A 15,374-nucleotide genomic window follows, 5' to 3' on the forward strand; every position below is an offset into this window, starting at 1 on the left:
TTCAAGAATATTGTGCAAGTGCTAGCCAGTCTTCTGGGAGAAGGCTAAGAAGTAGAAAGAGGATCTACGTTATTGCTATGTGAGATAAGTCATTCTGTCTTCAGGTTGGTCAGAACTCCCAGGCTTGTCTGTAACTCCAGTTCCAGGGGATCTGACACTCACACAGATGTACATGCAGGCAAAACACCAATGCACATAAAATTAAAATAGGCCATTAAAAAAAAAGCATCAGTTTTTCTTCCTCATTCGCTAGTTCTGTGCCTGACTCACTCTGTCTCTGTCTGTCTCTCTTTCATACACACCCCATGGGAGGACTTGTAAACCCCAAACAAAACATTTTGAAGAGTCCTGCCTTGGGCTGGAGAGATGGCTCAGTGGTTAAGAGCATTTGGTGCTCTCGAAGAGGACCTGGATTTGGTTTTTAACACCCATATGGCAGCTCACAACCATCTCTAACTCCAGGTCCAAGGGATGTGATGCCTTCTTCTGGCATGCTTGTGGTACATATGAATACATACAGGGAAAACACTCATTCACAGAAAAAAAAAAAAAAAGATGAGGCCCAATGGCTCACACATGCAGTCCTATCACCTAGGGGCTTGAGAGGAATGAATTTGAGGGCAGCCTACACTGCAGAGTGAGAGCCTGCTTCAAAACAACACCAGTGCCATTGAGATGGCTTGGACATAAAGGTAGTTGCTGTGCAACCTGTCTGCTTCAGTCCCTGGAGCCTTTGAACCTTTGTAAAGCAGAAGAGAACGAATCACAGTATTCGAAGTTGTATCCTGCCTTGTATGCACAATAAATAGTAATAATAACAACAACAAAAAGCCATGCATTCCTTACTCCAATCCTAATCTAGGGTGTAGAGTGTAAACTCATTCTTAAGAGTTAGATAGCTGGGCGGTGGCACAGCCTTTAATCTCAGTTTAGGAGGCCTCAGAGGCAGTCAGATTTGAGTTCCAGGCCAGCCTGGTCTGCACTGTGAGTTCTAGGATAGCCAGGGCTACACAGAAACTCTGACTCAAAAAAAAAAAAAGAGTTGGAGGTCTTCAGAGTATAGGCTCCTGAGCCAGCGTGGTGATTTTGACTTCCACTCAAAGCCTTGTGTTAGGGACTTGATGTACACAGAGAGCACCTAAGTGTACATGAGACCATTTTTCCTTAGTGTACATACTTAAACTAGCCTTTGTTCTTTTCTTTGGATGTGACACACACACACACACACACACACACACACACACACACACACACACACACACACAGAGTCTCTGTGTAGAGCAGACTGGCTTCAAGCTCAAAAGAAATCCTCTTGTCTGCTTCCTAGAGTGCCCCATCAGGTCTGGTACTGCCTTTCGTCTCTTAGAGACTTGACCTTGGAAGTATTTTCATTGTGACTGATAATGCCTTTTGGACATATGGAACTCAGTCAGTGCTGTCCAGCAGAACTATTTTTTACTGTTTAAAGAGCCTATTAAAGCAAAAGTTTAGCCGGGCGGTGGTGGCGCACGCCTTTAATCCCAGCACTCGGGAGGCAGAGCCAGGCGGATCTCTGTGAGTTCGAGGCCAGCCTGGGCTACCAAGTGAGCTCCAGGAAAGGCGCAAAGCTACGCAGAGAAACCCTGTCTCGAAAAACCAAAAAAAAAAAAAAAAAAAAAAAAAAAAAAAAAAAAAAAGCAAAAGTTTGATAATTAATTTTTTCCTCACTCGGTTATCAGTTCAGTTATTTAAAAAGAGCTGAGGGCTGGAGAAATGGCCCAGCAGTAAAGAGCACTGGCTGCTCTTGCAGGGGACCGAGGTTTAGTTCCCAGCACCAATGTGGTGATTGTCTGCAGCTGTAGCTACAGTAGATCCTTTGCCCTCTTCTGACAGCCATGGACGTCAGGTACACATGTGTGCATACATGTAGGCAAAACATTCATGTACATAAAATAAATCTTAAGTTAACCAAACAGTGCTGATGGTAATCTGTTTCACAGAAAAGAACTGCAGACCTACACTATCTTTGAGTTTTTGTTCTTTGTTGAACCTTCTTTTTCCTAGAGTCTAAAAACAAGTCATTTGTTTTTGTATTTTGTGAGTTGTTACATACTTTTTTGTTATTTTAAGTAAAATAATTTAGGACTGGTGCTGTTCACTAGACAAGGTTTTTGTTTGCTTGTTTGTGTTTTCAGTATATAAGGGTCAAAATGTCCTTTTCTGCTGGGCATGGTAATGTATGCCTTTATTTCCATTACTTGGGAAGCAGAGACAGGTGGATCTTTGAGTTGGAGGCCACCCTGGTCTACATAGTGAGTTCTGGGACAGCCAGGGCTACATAGTGAGATCTTGTCTTAAAAAAAAGTTGGTTGGGCAGTGGTGGTTCATGCCTTTAATCCCACCCACCACTCAGGAGGCAGAGGCAGATGGGTCTCTCTGAGTTTAAGGCCAAGGCTACACAGTGAAACCCTGTCTTGGTTGGGAAGGATCCAAAAAAAAAAACAACCTTTTATATTTTGTAACATTTCCTATAGGAAATTTACAATGATTTTTTTTTTTTTTTTGAGACAGGGTTTCACTGTGTAGCCCTGACTGTCCTTGAACTTACAGAGATGTGCCTGCTTCTGCCTCCCAAGTGCTGGGATTAAGAGCATGCACAAACACCACCCAACCTTACTCTTTTTATTTATTTATTTATTTATTTTGTATATAGCATGTATGACCAGGAGAGGGCACCAGATCTCATTACAGATGGTTGTGAGCCACCATGTGGTTGCTGGGAATTGAACTCAGGACCTCTGGAAGAGCAGTCAGTGCTCTTAACCTCTGAGCCATCTCTCCAGCCCCCGACCTTACTCTTGATTTTTAAAGTGTATTTAATAATTGAGTGTGTGGAGGTCAGAGAGCTACTTGTGAGAGTCAGTTTTCTCCTCCCACCATGTAGGACCTGAGGTGGAGCCCAGGTTGCCAGGCTAAGCAGCAAGGGCCTTTGCTTGCTGAGCTACCTCACCAGCCCCCTGATGGATTTTAAATGGCCGTAACCCCAGCAGGGTAAAGCAGCAGCTGTTGATTGCCATCTGGGCAGCCTTTATAGCAGTCCAGCTACAGTTCCATCTGCCTTCAAGCAGAGAGCTGGAGACTCAAGTATATGACGTAGTTCTGAGTCCTCGGTCCAGCATGTCCACGAGGTTAGTACGATGAACAGGTTGCATTGCTCGAATGAGAGAAAGCAGCCCTCACCCAACATGTGCTTTTGCTGTCAGAGGCACAGAGCCACATGGAAACAGAGGACCCCGTGCTTGCACAGCAGGCTTCTGTGTGGTGACGGTGGTCACACAGGAAGATGTTGGACTGTGGACTCCGCGGTGTATTTATGCTGGCTCCCATGTCGAGATGGGAGTGGCTGCAGCAGCAGCAGCCAGCCTCGGGACTGCGGCCGCTTCTTTCTGGTGAATGTGCCTGTGAGGAAGCTGGCTTCAGTACTGAAGGCTGGTACAGGAGCAGCGGGGGCTGGTGTGTTAGGCAGATCTTGGGAGGAGTGAGGCCTGGCGCCCTGAGTGGTCCAGTGAGTACTTGGTCTTAGTTGAACAATATGGCTGGGAAGGTAGTAGGCAGCATGGCTGAGTCTGGGGTAGCTGCGTGAGGTGACCTGAAGGAGCTGTTGTCTGGTCAGAGTTGGTCCCGGGGTTGGGCACAGCTTGTTTGTGCATTGGCTGTTCTCTGTGTGTTGGTAGGTAGGTAGTCCTGGCACGCTGCTTAGCCAAAGCTGCATATGGTGACTCCAGTAGAGCTTCTGTGGTGAAGGGACTATGCTCTTCAGTGGAATCAGATAAGGCTTCACGCTGTGGCTAGGCTGGTCTGAAACCCAGTGTAGCCCAGGCTGGCCTCATATGCAGTGATTCTCCAGCCTTAGTTCCCTGCATGCTGGCATTATAGGCATAGCCACTATGCCTGGCAATAACTGGATTTTTAAATTTTTTTTTTAAGTTAATAATTTTGCTTTATTGAGACAGTCTTTCCTTGTTAGCCTCTAACTCACTGTACAGAACAGAGTTCTGGGATCAGAAATGCAAGCCATCATCCCCGCAGGATATATGGATTTTAAATTTTGGTTTCTTTAAATTTAAGTGGCCACATTATTTGTGGCTGCCATTTTGGTCACGGTATTCCAGGCAGTTGGTCTTAGAGCTGTTCCTCCTTTCATTTATTCCTACTTTCTAGTTTGGGATTAAAATCCTTCTGATAGCCCCTAATTCTTGTAGATAGTCTAAGTAAACATACACTCTCTCAGACTGAGAACACTTGCTAGAGAAAGATGTGATTTGTTTCCCCGCTTTAACCTGGCAGTGTTACCAGCATATCTGTCACTGAGCGACAGCGCACTGCAGTGACGTCACAGCGCCACGCTGGTGGTGTGCCTAAGCAAAGGAACGGACACCTCCTCAAACCCCCCCCCCCCAAAGCAGGGCATTGGAACCTCTCACCTGTGTGATTCCATCTTGCGTGTATTTCAGGGCAAACAGGCAGACAACGTCCCCACTTCAGTGTTCTATGGGGCAAGAGGTAGAGTGGGAGATTTGGAATTATAATTTCAGGGGATGTGGCGAGGGGGAACTGAGTCTCTTGTCACTCCGTTCCTTTCCCCGTAACTTGGCCTTACTAGCTGTCTCTGCTTAGTGCCCAGTGCTGGAAAGCTAGAGTTCCTCCCACTGGGATGTCGTGGTGATTAGTTTTTTAGGCTAGAGGGTAAATTTTGTAGGTTGTTGTGGTTTTTCGTTGTGTCTACGAGCTCCATAACTGGTTATTTTTCCTCTTGTGTTTACATTTCAGGAAAAGGAGAAGAAATGGCAGTGATGACGACAGCCACCTCCCGCCCCAGACCAAAAGGAGCAGTAGGAACCCCATCTTCCAGGACTCCTGGGACACAGAGGTAGGCAGGTGACCATAGGCTCAGCTGCATGGCCTGCTCTCCATTGCGAAATTGATAGGAGTTCATTTGTTCAGAGAGTACCTCCCCCGCCTTGATTGGTCGCTTCCATCCGTGATGCTTACTTGTCTCATTTTGAGGCAGAGTTTTAATGAGTAGTCGTGACTAGCTTGGAATTCAAACCTGGTTGGCCTCAAGTTTGTGGCTGTCTTCCCTCCTTAGTGCTAGGGCCACCCTGGGCCTGTATTACTCCTTGAAGCCAATCCTCTTTGTGGAATGGTGACTGCCCTGCCAGGTGAGCAGTGTGTACATGTTCATTTTCACCCACCCCACCATCTATAATAGTTTCATGGACCTCGGAAGCCCCTCTTTGAATCCTCTAATTTTGCATTTCCACAACCCATTTCCTGGTGGTTCATGAACTGTGATTGTCCTCAGGGGAGACATATTTGTTACTTGATTCAGTAGCAGTTGTAAGCAGCAGAGTGTGTACAGTGTGTGTACACAGATCCCTTTTTGTCCTGGGTTTAAAGTCCTGGCACAGATCCCCTTTTAAAGGGTTTTCATTCTTCAGCATGTTCTAGAAAGTGTTCATCCACAAAGTTGGGAGGTGTAGAGAGTGAGGTGGAGGTGTAGAGAGTGAGGTGGAGGTGGGGATCACACTCTCAAGACTTCTTTGCAACTTTTGTTTTCCAGAAAGAGTGTTCTGCTGTGGGAACATTTTTTGTGCAGTTGGGAATTGATAAGGCTGGGAACAGAACCCAGGTTGAAGTGCTGAGGGTAAATCATACCTATACATTGTGACCCCTGACAGTTGTCATGCTATAGTGACAGACAGTAGGGTATTTACATACACAGATCCTGCTGTATTTGGTTCCCACTGATAGGATTTTCTTGTATCTAGACTGAACCACCAGTCCAGTCACCAATGAGGGGACACTGACCTTCATGTTTCAGGACCAACTAATCTACAGTGTGTTCCTGACATGAGTAGACTTGAGTTCTGATAGCATTTCTTTAAAAATCTTAGTCTACTTTTTTCTTTTTTGAAAAAGTGTTTAACCTGCTTGGGTGGTGGTGGTGGCGGCACAGACCTTTAATCCCAGCACTTCAGAGACAGAGGCAGGTGGATTCTGGGAGTTTGAGGCCAGCCTGGTCTACAGAGTGAGTTCCAGGACAACCACAGAGAAACCTTGTCTCAAAAACAAAACAACAAAGTGTCTAGCCAAAAAAAGTTGTTGAGCTCTTGTTGAATGGGATGATTGTGGAATCCTGGAGATGAAGGAAACCAGAGATCAGAGTATGCTGTGAGCATCTTAAGTAGTAACAGCCATGGACTTGCCACCATTCTGTCTGTGGTTTTGATGCTTTTGAATAGGATTAAAAAAAAGTCACCTTTTTTGACCTAAAAATAAATTGGTTTCCTTTTTAAAGATAAAAGATTATCTTTACTTATCTTTGTGTGTGTGTGTGTGTGGGTGTGGGTGTGGGTGTGGGTGTGTGTGGTCTGGGGGTGGGCACTGTGGAAGGCAGGGGTCGACCTGCACAGAGGCATCGGTCGGTTCTATCCCTCCACTGTGGGGCTTAAGAATCAATTAGTTGTCAGACTTGAGGCAAGTGCCTTTGCCTGCTGAGCTGTCTCACTGGACCTGGTTTTGTCCTTTTTCTTTTCTTTTTTTTTTTTTAATAATTTGTTTGTTTGTTTTGGTTTTGTTTTTTTTAAGACAGGGTATCTCTGTAATATCCCTGGCTGTCCTGGAACTCACCATAGACCAGGCTGTCCTCGAACTCACAGAATCCGCCTGCCTCTATCTCCCGAGTGCTGGGATTAAAGGCGTATGCCACCACTGCCCAGCTGTCTTCTTTATTTTTTGCTTGTGTATATGTGTTTGCCTGTGTGAGTTTATGTACACCACATGATTGGAAGTGCCTGCAGAGGTTGGAGTGCACCAGCCCCCCTAGAATTAGATGGGAGTGCTTGTGAGCAACCTGATGTCGATGCTGGGAACCGAACCCTGGGCCCTCTAAAAGAGCAGTAAGCACTTTTAACTGCTGGGCCATGTCTCAGGCCCCTCGCTCCGTTTTCTTAGTTTATATTTATTTATTTATTTATTTATTTATTCATTTATTTATTCATTTATTTATTCATTTATTTGGTTTTTCAAAGACAGGGTTTCTCTATGTAGCTTTGCGCCTTTCCTGGAACTCACTTGGTAGCCCAGGCTGGCCTCGAACTCTCAGAGATCCGCCTGCCTCTGCCTCCCAAGTGCTGGGATTAAAGGCGTGCGACACCACCGCCCGGCCGTTTTCTTAGTTTAAGCACATGCATTTTAGTATTAGGGGTTTTTGTTTTGTTTTTGTGTGTGTTTGTGTGTTTTGGGTGGGGGTGGATAGGGGGTCTCCCCGTAGCTGTTGTTATCCTGGAACTTGCTGTGTAGACCAAGCTGGCTTTGAACTTGAAGAGATCTACTTGCCTTTACCTCCCGAGTGCTGAGGTTCAAAGTGTGAACCACCATGCCAGGATATATTGCTTACTTGTAGTTTGTAGAAAATACCCTTGACTCAGTTTCTACCATCCGTGCATTGGTGTCCCAGAAGAAAATAGTGGCCTGTGACTGAACTGTTGGGTCACTTACCTTTTTCTTACTTGTCCAGAGAAGTTCCACTGTTGAACCAGTTGGAATCAGCAATCTGAGGTGTGGACTAGCTGGTCCTCGTTACAGCTTAAGGCTGCTGAAACACGGCAGCTCACCCAGCTTGGCATCTTAACCATTGCTTTCAGTGTTGTTCACTGGACATAGGCTTCTGTGCTGTGCTGAGCTGCTCTGGGCTGGGGTGGTGAGTGACCTGGAGAGGCAGAGGGTCTTCTAAAGTGGGAAGTGAAGCCCAAGTGACTGACTTCCCCACTAGAATAGCTTCTGTTTGTAGCATAAAAACAGCTTTGGAACTGGGTGGCGGTGGCACAGGCCTTTAATCCCAGCACTCGGGAGGCAGAGCCAGGTAGATCTCTGTGAGTTCGAGGCCAGCCTGGTCTACAGAGTGAGATCCAGGACAGCAAAACTACACGAAGAAACCTTGTCTCAAAATACCAAAAAAAGAAAAAACAAAACAAAAACAAAAACAAACAAACAAAAAAAAACCCAGAAAAAACAGCTTTGGAGACATTTGGTTCCTTTCTAATAATTGTATATAAAAGAGAAGAATAAATTACTAATATTGCTATTTATGTATTAAACTACTGGCTTAATAAAAGTAGTAACCTCTTAATTCCAAGGCTGGGTCAACAAGATAATGGTTCCTTTAGAGTGAGGTAAGAATCCATTTCCTGTGCCTGGAGAGATAGTTCAGTGGCTGCTCTTCTAGAGGACCTGGGTTCAATTCCCAGCACCCACATGGCAGCTCACAACTAACTGCAGCTCAAGGGGCTCCAACACCCTCACACAGACATACATGCAGGCAAAACACCAATGCACATAAAAAACAAAACAGAAAACCATTTCTGGGGATTTAATGAAAAACTAAAATAATTTAAGAGATCTTTTTCTGGTAACTTAATAAGCCAGTTAGACTCCCAGGAGCTAGTCTTGCTGGTTTGAGTTGTAGTTGTGCACATGTAGGAGTGATGCTCTTCCACGTAGCTTTAGTGTCTGTAAGTTACACTAGATGTTCACATGCAAACCCGCTTTCTGGTACTCAGGTGTGTGCCCTGTAATCAGAGGTTCTACATGAATAAATGAAAGTGGCACCTTTTGGAGTGCAGAGTATCCTCACCAGTGTTTCCCAGTACCCAGGGATCATGGGAAGAAGGCTGGAAAGATGTGGAGCTGCAGCCAGTGGCTTTCCTAAAGCAGCATGTGCCTCCTTGTATTTGCAGGAAGAGGAATTCTGATGCTAATACTGAAGCCCCAGGAGTGTCTTTAGTAAGAGTAGGGAGGTGTGCCCAAAATAACAGAAGCAGGGAGGGGGTCCACAGGGTTTCACAGTCACTACTGTAACTCCGAAGAACTGGGTTAGGTGACAGTGGGGATGTGTATAGCATTTATTTATTTATTTATTCACTTGCTCATTCATTCATTCATTTACTTATCTGTAGGACCTAGAGCCTTGCACGTGCCAGGCCAAGTGCTATACTGCTAAGCTATATCCCCAGCCTGGTTTAACATAATCTTTTTTTGTTTTGTTTGGTTTTTGTTTTATTTTGTTTTTTTGTTTTTTGTTTTTTTCCTGAGACAAGGTTTGGGTAGCCCTGGCTGTCCTCTGTAGAACAGGCTGGCCTTGAACTCACAGAGATCCTCCTGCTTCTGCCTCTCGAGTGCTGGGGTTAAAGGCGTGGGTCACCACTGCATGGCTAGCATAATCTTTTAAAAAGGTGTTTTTAATTTTCATTTCATGTGTAGGAGTGTTTTGCTTGCATATATATCTGCACTATTTGCCTGTGGAGGTCAGAAGAGGGTGTAGGTTTCCCTGGAACCAGAGTTACAGAAGGTTGTGAGCCACAATGTGGGTACTGGGAACTGAACCCAGGTCCTCTGCAAGAGCAGCCAGTGTTCTTCGCTGCTGAGGCATTCCTCCAGGTCCCAGTGGGTCATGTTTTAGAAATGTTTAATATCAAACTGATCATTTTTAATTTTGCTTTAAAGTTAGATTTATTGTCTGATTTAGTATTACATTTACTAATTACTATTACATTTACTTAGTATATTACGTGCTTAATGTGTATGTGTCTAGGTCAGAGGACAGCTGTGGGAGTTGGTTCTCTCCACCATGGAGGAACCATCTCCCTGGTGATGGTTGGTTTTTCTAAGACAGGAGAGCCCACTCTGGCCTGGAAATCACTGTAGCTCAGCCTAGCCTTGAACTTACTTTTTGTGATCATGTCTCTACCTCCCAAGTACTGGGATTGAAGGCCCAACTAAAGCTCTTAATTTTTTCCATCTTGAATCTTTTTGGGAGTATTAGGTATTTGCTAAAATACAGCATTGTTTTGGCTAACTCTTGTGTGAGGATTTAGGGTTGTTTATAACTCTGCGACAAATGAACTTTTGAAATTACCTTTTTTTTTTTTTGAGATAGAGTCTTGGGATAGCCAAGGCTGGTCTTAGACTTCTGATCCTTCTGCCTCTCTTTCTCTATGTGGGATTACAGGAGTGTGCCATCACATTGCCCACGAGAGGGTTTTCTTTGTAGGTTCATGTAAATTGAAAGCATTGGTGAATGTGGATATGGAGGTGAAGAGAAACTAGGGCCTGAAAGATGAAAATGTTTTTTTCTAGATGGGCATAGCATCGGCCAAAGTGTAACACACCTAGTCCCAGCACTCAGGAGGCAGAGGCAAGCAGATCTCTGTGAAGCCAGACTGGTTTATATAGTGAGTTTCAGGACAGCCCGAGCTACACAGTGAGACCCTGTCTCCAAAACAAAACAGAATACCAGCCAAACAAAAGAACTCTAAATGCCCTCCCTTCCTCCCTTTGTAAAAAAGGGAGGAAGCATGTGGTTCTCAGTGATAAATACACACACATTCTGGTTCTGATTATTTTACATATGTTAATTATACATAATAATAGGCTTCCTTATGGCAATCTCATGCATACATGCAAGGCACTTTATCATATTGACTCCTCTCCCTTTCTGTTCCCTTCCCACCCAGATACTTTCCTGTCTTCGATTATTTTTTGGTTTACTATTTTTGATGACCCACTGAGTTTCATTAGGGTTGCTTGTAGGATTGTGGGTGAAGTTATTATGGGATCATAGACTCCTTACAATGGATGCTCCATAGAACGTGTTGGGACCTTGCCCTGTAGCCATTAACTATAGATACTCAGGGAGGAGTGAAGCTTTGTGAGCTCCCTCCCCCACAGCTACTATTGTCCTGGAGTAGGGGCTCATGGGTCCTTTCTCTCCATGGCAGAATGTTGACAGGCCCAATCTTTAACTTTGAAAAATGACATTTATTTATTTAGTGTAATGCTTACACAGAACAGTGGACAACTTGTAGAAGTTGGTTTTCTCTTTACACTATGTAGGTCCTGGCTACTGAACTCAGGTTGTTAGGCATGGTAATAAAGTGCTTTTACCCCTGAGCCATCTCACCAGCTAGACAGGTCTGAACTTGCACAGGTCTTGGCCAGTAAACACTGATCCTGTGAGATCCAGACTGCAGAGGTATTCTACCTCACTCCAGTCCTTCCTCTGGCTCCTCCATTCTCTCCTTCTCAACCTTTGATGTTAGAGAGGAAATGATGTGTAAGTCCCATGTGCAGCCGAGTGTTTCACCAGACTTATGTAGCCTTATCTGAGGTGGAAACAGCATGATTGAGATGGCAGTTGGATGGGTACATGAGTCCATTAGCTTCCCTGCTGAGGCCTAGGACCTCCCCAGCCTCCATCCTTTGGACAGGTTTGTGGTACCCCTTGGAGTGGGTCTCCAGTACAGCCCGGGAGGTTGGTTACCTTATTACTGACTCAGTGCTGTTGGCAGCAGTGTGTACTTCTTGCCTGGCCGCTCAGTAGTCTAACGTTGAGGGTCCACAGCTGAGTTTTCCCTCAGCAGCCTACATAGCATCCTCCAGCAGTGTGAGAGCTGGCCATCAGGGAGGAGGCTTCCATCCTTGTTCTAGCTTGATCTCTCTCTACCCTGTACTCATTTTGTTGGCTTTTTGAGAGTCTCATAGCCCAGATGGCCCAGGCTGGCCTTAAACTCCTGGTCTTCCCTCCTTCGTCTCCAGAGCGCCGGGATTACAGACATGTACTGCCACTCCTGGCTTCGTTCTGAGTTTATGAACAGAGAGACTCCACAATTAATAGGCTTGCTTGGGCTGCTTTCTAAAGCTTATGACTAGAAACCGTACTTAGAGGTGTTTAGTTTCTGCCATGGTGTAAAGGGGTTATTGTTTATTTAAACTAATGTCACAGCCTGGTAAAGGTAGAATTAAAAGCAAGCCTACCCAGCGGGGCAGCATCTCTGGTGAGGAATTTGAGGAAATAAAGATGACCTTCTTTAGTGTATTCGTTCTCTGCATTGCAGTTCCTAGATCTTTGCTGTCTTCCTGTCTCTCACCAGCTTGCCAGGGTTCCAGAGGCGGCTGCTGGTTTTTCTCCTTATCTTTGTACCTCTGAGCCTGCACCTCTCTGGTCTGCCACTGTGCCCCTCTTCCTTCCTACCTCACCCACCTGCAGCTTCCTCCCCTCCCTTCCCCTCCCTCTCCCCTCCCCCACCTGTCTTTGCTTGTCTGTAGCCCTGTGGTGCTTTCTCAGGCACCTTCCCTTCCTCCTTCCCTTGCTAAACTGTGGGAGTGTTGATATTCAGCAAGTGGTTCCTGGTATCTGCTGCTCTTAAGTGCATGCCCTGTGTCCTCAGTCAGCTGGGCATCTCCATCTCCCTCCAGAGCCCTCCCGTCCCCCTCTTGGGTATGACACACACCTTCAACACTTCCCAGTCCCTGTGCCTGCCTCCTGCTTGGCCTATGAGGAAACATCAGTGGGCCCCTTTTCTGTTTCTCCAGATCTCATCATACACCAGAGCCCTGGGATCCTAACTCCCTGGGTTGGATCTGAGCATGACCTGAGTGTTCTGAACCTCTGCTGTGCCTCAGTGGCTCTTGTAATCTAGCCATGACCTCTCTGTCTGTGTTTTCTGTTTCACCAGCTCCTGACACAGCCCACTTGTACCACACTGAGCTTGTCACTCTCAAGACATTCTTTTTCTGTATGAGCTTTGAGTTTATGCTGATTCTCTTGGTTTGTCATTTCCTGCCTGTTCCAAGTTTTCCTCATCCAGTGGAGCCACTGTTAGGAGCTTCTCCCATGCTTACCCAGCATGCACCACTGCATTTCTCTCCCAGTAGTAGCTGTGGACTCTGGTTGTCTGTGGATGCATTACCACCATTTTCCCCAGTTGAGCTCAGTAAATATTTACCAAGTGCCTGAGCAGTTCTGGTGACGTGTTCATGTCATCCTGTGTGCACAGCAGGTGGGCCTGAGCACACCAGAAGCCCACAAGTGACTGCAGAATTTCTGTTCAGGACAGCGCCCTTCTGGCTGCGCCGCACTGCCAGCAGCTAGGAAGATATAATGGCTGCCTGTACTCAAGACCCTGTTTCCACAGGTTTTCAAAGCAGGACTCTTTGGAGTGGTCAGTGCTTCCATGAGGAGGTTATTAGCAAACAGCCAAGAACCAGTTTGGGTACAAGAATTGGTGCCTTTTCAGATGCAGGTATAACAAGGATAGTTCTGGACGGGGTGGCAGTTGAACTGTTCCATCACATAGGAGCGTCTCCTTCCAGCCATCGGATACCGAGAGTTAGCACCACCAAGCGAGAGCAGCTTCACCGGTCTGTGGCTGGAAGGGCAGTGGGGCCGACAGCACAAAGTCACTGTGACTGCTCAGAGACTGCCAGGCCTGCCTGTCCCCAGGGAGCTGCTGGGCGAGGCTTTGCATCAGTTGTCCATTTCCGATTTCCTTCTGGAGGGTGAAGGAAGGCCTGGGGAGAGAGAGCCACAAGCCTGTGAGTTCTCGGTAGTTATGTGTGGAAGGTGAAGGAAGCAGCCTTCCTAGAGTCTGACTGACAGTCAGTCAGTAGCTTTCTCAGAGTCTCGGTCTTGAAGTTGGAAGTAACTAAAGACCTTACTCTGTTTTGTAGTAACGTTCTTTACTCATGGTTATTTTTCTCTCTAAATATATTTTTGGTTAAAACTTTTAGAAAATAAAAATAATGGGGTCTGGAGAGAGATCTTAGTGGTGCTTACTGCCCTTGCAGACCTGGTCAGTTCCCAGCATTCACAGCAGCTGACAACTACGTGTAACTCCAGTCCCAGGGGACCACATGCCCTCTTCTGGCCTCCTGGCTTTTATATGAATGTGGTACACACACTCACTCACACCCTCACACTCGCTCCTGGAGGCTTTAAAAAAAGAAAAAGAAAGCAGTTAAATACAGTAGAAGATCCAAATTCTAAACGCCTTGCCACAAGTGTCTTCCAGACTGGTTTTTGATGTATCATAGTATATATATGGCAAAGAAAAGGTTTTTAAAAAACAAAAATATTTGTTAATTTTTCAGAATTTTATAATGATTTGATTATATCACCCTCTTCTCCCACTCTTCACAAGTCTACCCCACTCCCCTACCCACCCAACCTTGTGTTCTTTCTCTTAAAGCAATCATTGAGCTGGGCGGTGGTGGCACACTCCCTTAATCCCAGCACTGGGGAGGCAGAGGCAGGAGAATCTCTGAGTTTGAGACCAGCCTCGGCTACAAGGTGAGTTCCAGGAAAGGCGCCAGAGCTACACAGAGAAACCCTGTCTCGAAAAAAACAAAACAAAACAAAAAGCATTGACTCCAATTTGTGCTGCCTTAAAACTTTTGGGTATGGGGAATGGAAAAAAAAAAAAAAAGGACAGGGTTTCTCTGTGTAGTTCTGGCTGTCCTGGAACTTGATCTGTAGACCAGGCTGGCCTCAAACTCAGAGATCCACTTGCCTCTACCTCCTGAGTGCTGGGATTAAAGGCATGCTGCCACTACGCCCAGCCAGAAAAATACTTTTATGTGATTTTTATTACATTTATTTGTTGTATATGTGTGTGCACATTCAAGCTACAGCTTGTGTGTATGGAGGTAAAAACAACTTTTAGGGGAATTGGTTCTCTTCCAACACATGAGACCCAGAGATCAAATTCAGGTTGTCAGTCTTGGCAGCAAGTAAATACCTTTATTTGCTAAGCCATCTAAGCTAGCCTAAGAAGAAGAAAAAATAAACAAACAACCCAGATGATACATTATATGTAGGGTTTAGTCTAAAGAAAAAGTGACTTAGGTTTCTGGCATCTCTGGTAATGGTGAGGATAATTTTGTGGTACATATATATGTAATGGATGTACTACAATTTAACCAGTTCAACTGGATGTATGCTTGTGACAGTTTAACCATGACACCATGAGTTGGTTTGCAAGATTTAAAAATGAGGAAGCAAAAAAATGAACTGGAGCATTGGATATGGTGGCATATACTTATAATCTCAGCAGTGGGAGGCTGAGGCAGGGGCGATGCACATGCAAGGTACAGCTCAAGAAACCCCCACCAAGACCAGCTAGTTGGACGGATACTGTTAATGAGCTCTCATCTTTTCTGAATAATGTCATTTTGACTGTTACAGTTTGAGATACATACAACTTGACATGCAATTTTGACTTACTAAAGACTTATTCTAGTTCTTGCCTTAATTTTCAGAAAGTGCCTGTAACAAAAAACAGTAAAGAAAGCAGACTAAGAGGAGACAGAACTTTTTGCTCGGTATGTTTCTGATCTAGGGTAGTGACCTACTTAAATATTCATGACCTTCTCAAAGTGTAGGTAACCAGTCTAGGCTGTTAAGGTAGCTTAGGAGAGGCCTTTGTAGAGTGAATTTTTTGTTTTGGCATTGGCTTTAAGATTTAAAAAAATTAACTCCAGCTGGGCGGTGGTGG

The 15,374-nt window shown here is 45.3% G+C and overlaps 2 protein-coding genes across 5 annotated transcripts in view; one reads left to right on the plus strand and one right to left on the minus strand.

The window, feature by feature from the left end:
* The window catches only part of Fam104a (family with sequence similarity 104 member A), a 23,063-nt gene that overhangs the window by 3,665 nt on the left and 4,024 nt on the right, over positions 1-15,374 (plus strand). For 2 of the 4 annotated variants that reach the window (XM_037200590.1, XM_037200591.1), the window contains exons 2-3: positions 4,810-4,909; positions 15,139-15,201. In XM_037200590.1, coding sequence (XP_037056485.1) covers positions 4,810-4,909; positions 15,139-15,201 — 163 coding nt within the window. The remainder of the gene's footprint in view (positions 1-4,809; positions 4,910-15,138; positions 15,202-15,374) is intronic. The other 2 variants (XM_028865300.2, XM_028865299.2) reach the window with 2 other exon arrangements.
* Cog1 (component of oligomeric golgi complex 1) overlaps positions 12,108-15,374 on the minus strand; it is a 19,123-nt gene continuing 15,856 nt past the window's right edge. Inside the window, exon 14 of the mRNA XM_028865285.2 lies at positions 12,108-13,392. Coding sequence (XP_028721118.1) covers positions 13,282-13,392 — 111 coding nt within the window. The 3' untranslated portion in view covers positions 12,108-13,281. The remainder of the gene's footprint in view (positions 13,393-15,374) is intronic.

This window comes from Peromyscus leucopus, chromosome 8b, assembly GCF_004664715.2.
Source record: "Peromyscus leucopus breed LL Stock chromosome 8b, UCI_PerLeu_2.1, whole genome shotgun sequence".
In the NCBI taxonomy this organism is placed as follows: Eukaryota; Metazoa; Chordata; class Mammalia; order Rodentia; family Cricetidae; genus Peromyscus; species Peromyscus leucopus.